The 6,506-nt window shown below is 38.2% G+C and overlaps 1 protein-coding gene across 1 annotated transcript in view; it reads left to right on the top strand.

The window, feature by feature from the left end:
* Nucleotides 1-6,506, top strand: part of LOC107654252 (cholecystokinin receptor-like) — a 25,256-nt gene that overhangs the window by 15,068 nt on the left and 3,682 nt on the right. The window contains exons 3-4 of the mRNA XM_016441265.1: nt 897-1,158; nt 4,429-4,556. Coding sequence (XP_016296751.1) covers nt 897-1,158; nt 4,429-4,556 — 390 coding nt within the window. The remainder of the gene's footprint in view (nt 1-896; nt 1,159-4,428; nt 4,557-6,506) is intronic.

Raw genomic sequence — 6,506 nt, 5'->3', positions numbered from 1 at the left:
CAATATTTAAAAAATGTACAAATGCAATAAAAATATCGGTATCGGTACTCGGTATCGGCAAGCACTAAAAATAAAAGTATCGGTATCGGGCGAGTACTGGAAAAAGTGGTATCGGTGCATCCCTAGTATCGGTGCATCCCTAATTGTAAGCATTGTATTTGTTACGGGCCGACAGAGACAAGAGGCATGCGGATCCATCTGCAAAGCTTTATTAGACGAAGAAGTAGTCATAAAACAGGCAAGGTTCTGACAATGGCAAACAGTTTTGAGGTCTTGCAATATTCAATATTGAGGGCAAGACAAAGAGTAGTCCGGTAAATAGGCGTGGGTCAATCGACGGCGAACGTAATCCAAAGGGCGAGGCAAACGGGTAATCCACAGACAGGCAATAGTCCAGGTGAGGTACAAGCAAAGTCTGAGAAGGCGATACAAAGGGAAATCCAGGGCAGACAAGAGTTCCGGGGCAGGCAGCAAAACAAACAAAACGAGGAGACAGTCTGCGATACAAGACTCGGGTAAAACAGGCTAGATCAAGGCGAGACAAAGACTAAGACTAGGAACTAAGCAAACTTGGAATGGCTCCGTAACGTTGCTATCTCTAACGTAGCGATAAGTGCAAACAATACTTGGCAGCGAGGAAGAGGAAGTCCATGGCTTATGTAGGGTGTTTGATTGGTTGCAGCTGTGTGTGTAATCAGTGCAATGGATGATGGGAAATGTAGTCCGGGGTGACATGCAACAGTTTGTGTAGTGTGAGAGTCAATGTAACTGGAAGGCAACATCTGGTGGTGAGCAGACGGAAAACCACGGACCAGATTCGTGACAGTATTAAATATATTTGAATATTATTGATTTTAAATATTAATGTACTTCCCTTGTCTACATTCTCTTCACAGGTATATCTGTCAGCATCTCCACCTTCAGTCTGGTGGCCATTGCCATTGAAAGATACAGTGCCATTTGCAACCCGCTGAAGTCCAGGGCATGGCAGACCCGTTCTCATGCCTACAAGGTCATCGCTGCCACATGGGTACTATCTGTGGGTATCATGGTGCCCTATCCTGTGTTTAGTATACTGGTGCCATTCAACAAACCAAACAACATCACGGCTCACATGTGCAGGCTTGACTGGCCCATCAGCCAGGTGGAGCAGACTTGGTGAGTTACTATTATTACATTACTGTTTTTCTTTTATACTATACTAAGGCCATGACACACTAAACCAATGACACTGACTGCGAAGACTACAGCCAAAGGCCAGCTAGAGTGTACAATCTATGTCTGCGTGAGAGGAAATATCTTACTATACCAGCAGGCAGTAGTAGTCTATATTTGTCATTCAAAAAGAGAAAGCTAAACTAGGATTGTTGATATACAAACTGTGAACAAAGTACTTGTGTACCATTTTGAATGGAATTATTCAAATTTTTATGAATCATGTCAATCACTTTCTTCATTCTAGACGGCCATGTCGTTATGAAAATATTTGATATAGTATTGGTTATGCTCAGGAAAATGACATAAAATTAGAAGAGCTTCTGTGTATGTTCACTTGACTTTGTCATTTGCTCGCTTTGCTCGCTTTAGGTTTTCTTCTCATGCACTGGTTTGCTAAGATGAACAGCCAATCAGAGTGACCTTTCCCACTGACTGTCGATGGCATGGAACACATCACAAAAACTAAGCTGACAGACACTCAGCGATGGCCAGCTGCTGGGTTGGTGTGTCACAGCCTTTAGTTGCTTATTAAATGCTGTTTATTCCAGTCCTGCTCCTGGAGGGCTCCTTTCCTGCAGAATTTAGCTCCAACCTGCTCCAATACACCTGCTCAAAAGCTTCTAGTGCTCCTGAAGACCTTGATTAACTGGTTTCAGACATATTTAATTAAGGATGAAGCTAAATTCTGCAGGAAGGCATGGTGCGTTCAAGCCCTTCTGGGACGTTCGTATTTACAAGTTGGAAAGTTGCAATTACGCCATCAGATGCATTCAAATGACTTTGGTCAGAGCAAAATGATGTACATTTTCTACAAAAAATACAGCAAGATTTTTTAACTCTACTTCTACAAAATTATTACAGTACGTGCATCAGTTTTGTTCTTTTTATGTGCACTCAATTGATAAAGGTGCTGTAAACTGAATTATGTATTATATAGTAATTGTGCAATACTGTAGTATTTAGTATTCACTAATTATCTAGTGTTATTACAAAAAAATAAGAATTTCAATAGATTTACCATCAGTTAAGATGCTGCAACCATTGTGTCTGCCATGTTTTCTCACTAACATGCTCCAACTTGGAAACTAATGACTCAAAGAAAACAGTTTTTCCCACACATAATTATGACTTTGTGGTGGTATTCAAGTGCATTCAACTTGCATAAGATCTTTCAGCTGCACTTGCAGTTTTGATAGTCACTATAAGTAACTTTGCAACTGCTTGTCAGCTAACTATTACTGGTAGTAGACTGCAGGTACAGTAGCTCTGCAGGTGGAGGATTGGACACTTTTGTTTTATAGGAGGAGAGACACCCCCTCATTGGGGGTAATAATTATACATCGCATGATGAGTCATTTCTCAAAATGTTATCTATCTATCTATAGTATGTGTATATGTGCAGTATATGTGCAATTCTATACAGAAAGGGTATGAGTGGAAATAAAAAAATGTTCAACAAGCAGTCCCTGCTGAGAATAAAATGGAGACAACCACAACCACGCTGTATAGCAAGACAAACGGTAGGACCAATAAAGAACTAACTAGCATAAACCAGAGCCTGGAAATTCATGCTGGTTTAAGCTGGTCTATAAGCAGGTGACCTACTGTCAGGACTCAGCTCTAAATAAGTTCAAAATGCATAACAAGAGCAATTAAATCTTGTTCATTAACTGTGACGCTGAGGTCCAAACCTCTATAGTATTCACGATCTCTCTCTGTTCAGACATTCATGTCAGATGCATCATATCAGTTAACAAGAGCTTCACACAAATCACAGCCTGCTGGTTCAAGTCGTGGTCAGAGACTGGCTCAGAGGGTTGTTGAGCTCCAGAGGGCTCGGATTTTTGACTTTCATAATGTAAACAGGCAAAGTGCCCTTGATGCACTAGGAAATCTCAAAATCACAACTTAATAATTGTATTTATTTATTTATTTTTACATTTTAGCAGGATTGATTAAATTACACATACTCCAGCTGCTTTTAGAGAGTGTATCACCTAATGCAGCATGGGGCATGCCACACAATTTGGAGTACAAAAAAAAAACACAACCCACCAGTTGAGAACCACTGGGTGTAAAGGATTGACCCACCACAAATAAAGAATATATATATATATATATATATATATATATATATATCATGCGATATTTAATGCGCATCTTATCATATATATATATATAAAACTAAAGGGAAAAAAACTTCCAGCAACACACAGGTATTAAATATCACACATTATAAATTTGTTTTGCATAAAAAGGTGCTTCCCAATATCACACCCTCATCTCGTACATCCACTTCCTGGTTGGATTAGTATTGCTTTTATTGCTTTTGTGCTGGAGCTCATAATGAATTTGAAAGCCACACAGGAAACAAGAGGAGAGAAAAGTGTCTTTGATATCAGATAAGTGCAGCATGGAATGAAGCTGTAAGCACAAAGCTGTCTGATAGATGAAAAAGATCAGAAGAACGGACTACCGGAGATGCTTTCAGGGAACACTCCCACGCTGTCATCTGAATATTATAAAATGACATCATATTATGGGGTAGAGCTTTTTAATTTAAAGTTTGACATTCAAGTATTGCTTTGTCCCATTGTATGCCAGAGCTGACCATCTGACCAAATCATTTTAAATACTGTAACTGAATCTAAAGCTTGTGTTGTTTGTTGCAGATCATTTGAATAGACTGCAAAAGCTAGTTAAACAATACTATAATGCTGTTGTACTAAATATTACTATGGCTGCAGGTTATCAAAACAATCAGATTTTTTGTAATATCCTGTAACTGTAATAATTGTATATCATGCTGCTCATCCAGATAACTGAAACCATCTTCTATCTCAGTTAACAACTGTAGTGACAATAACCTCAGAGGAAGTATGAATATTACTGTATCAATTATTACTACAGAACTATTAGATTAGAGAACCTCTGAATTTCAATTGAACCTTAGATCTTCTTCGATCAATACACCAAAACACACCAGGGCTGTGTTTCCCAAAAGTGCTGTAAGCCTATTAGAGAGCATTGTTGTCAATGGTTTCTACAATCTACTTAAGTTTACCATTCTTTTGGAAAAGGCAGCTTAGTACAGCATCACCTGTCATTTGTTCTAATTAGTCCACTACTGACGTGCTGTCCTTTGGTTTCATCATCTGTATACTCTACCTTTTCATTGACAGATATGTTTTCTCTCTTTCTCTCTGTTAGGTATGTCTTGTTGCTCTTCATTCTGTTCTTCATCCCAGGTGTGGTGATGATAATTGCCTACGGTCTCATATCCAGAGAACTTTACAGAGGGATTCAGTTTGAACTGGAGCAGAAGAAAGACTCTAGGGGTATGAACCATATTTTAAAGCCCTTACACAACAATTTCAGTTAGCCCTCGAAGCAATGAGTTGCCTCAAGCATGCATGTTTACTTTGATAAACTGGACTAAATTGGATTAGCATCTGGAAAACTTCTAACAAATTGCAGTAATTCTGAATTGTTTCTTTTTAGAAACATTTTGTAAACTTTTTTTTTTTTGGCATGATGTAAGTGCTGCAAGTGAGGCTGCTGTTTTTTTTTGCCCATCCTTAAATGCTCGACACTCTTTTCCCTTCTCTCTCCATTTGTGAGAGAGGCTGCTTGACCCATGTCTCCCATGGTGAAGACTGAATGCACTAAGGTCATGCTGAGTACCTCCCTGGGCGTTAAGGCTGTTTGTGCACCGATGTGCTGGATGTAAGTTCTCTAAGGGACAAGCTTTAGACAACTTCAGTGAGGTGGAAAGAGATACTTCTGAGGGCATTTCAGTTAAAGACCTCCACAGGTACCATTTATTAGAAGTATTCTTTAAAAAGTACTATTTGTACCTGTCTTGTACCATTGCTGTGATCAAATAAATGAGGCTGGAAAAAGACAAAGAGCGTAAATAGTGAAGTTACTGTTTTGGCGAACTGAGAGTAGGGACATGCAGAAGGTCTTACATATTTAAACAGGATACTGGTTATACAGGTTGTTATTTGCACTACTATGCAACTCTCTAGTATCAGGTGCTTGCAGAGTGTTACAAGATACTTTCTATAAAAATGAGCCGACGCATCCTCCTTATGTTGTTGTGCTCTGCCAATTCCCACTTTATGCCATCTGCATTAAACCGCGGTGTCGAGTTGTCTGAAGTGTCTTTGGACAGCGCATTGAAGAGGTTATGATCTCATGCTCTAGGATTTTTATGTTTAGTAAATAAGTAATAATAAAGTCAAAATATACTGTATACTCTACTTTCATGCAGCACTGCAAACCTGCAGCTCAGAAGTTTGTATATTATATTTATATATGCAACTTAATTAAAACAACATATATAAAAAAAATCTGTATGTTTATATATGTTTTTTGGGTCACACTTTATTTTAAGGTCCAGTTCTCGCTATTAACAAACCACTAACTATGATGTTTGCCTTAATAACCTACTAATTTGTGGCTTATTAATAGTTAATAAGGTAGTTGTTAAGTTTAGTTTTTGGGTAGGATAAGGGATGTATAATATGGTCATGCAGAATATGTGCTTTATAAGTGCTAATAAACAGCCAATATGTTATGCTAATATGCAACTAGTTAACAGTAAGAATCTGTCCCTATACTAAAGTGTTACCGTTTTTTGTAATAAATATACATGACATATATGTCCAAAAATGTATTATGCATACATAAACATGCATATTTGTATAGGTTAGATACACTCACCAGCCACTTTATTACAGTAGGTACACCTTGCCAGTACCAGACAGGACCTCCTTTGCCTACAAAACTGCCTTAATTTTTCGTGGCATAGATTCAACTGTGTGCTGGAAACATTCCTCAGAGATTTTGGTCATGCAGTTGCTGCAGATTTGTCAGTTGCACTTCCAAGTTGCGACTCTCCCGTTTCACCCTATCGCAAAGGTGCTCAACTGGATTGAGATCTGGTGACTGTGGAGGCCAATTTAGTATAGTGAACTCAATGTCATTTTCAAGAAACCGGTTTGAGATTATTTGAGCTTTGTGATATGGCATGTTATTCTGCTGTAAGTAGTGATAAAATGATGGGTACGCTCAGGGCCGCATTAAGACCTTACTGGGCCCCGGGGCTTTGACTTACTGCAGGGCCCCCTATTACTTATATATATATATATATATATAGCTTTAAATAGGATTTTTATCCTATCAAAATTTTGATGCATTGAAATTGTATAATTTTTGTTACCAATTTCAATATTAAAAAAAAAAAAAATTAATAAAAAAAAAAAAATTCAGGTTAAATAAAA

This window comes from Sinocyclocheilus anshuiensis, unplaced genomic scaffold (assembly GCF_001515605.1).
Source record: "Sinocyclocheilus anshuiensis isolate Anshui unplaced genomic scaffold, SAMN03320099.WGS_v1.1 scaffold551, whole genome shotgun sequence".
Taxonomy (NCBI): domain Eukaryota; kingdom Metazoa; phylum Chordata; class Actinopteri; order Cypriniformes; family Cyprinidae; genus Sinocyclocheilus; species Sinocyclocheilus anshuiensis.
This window is presented reverse-complemented; position numbering and strand designations above follow the sequence as displayed.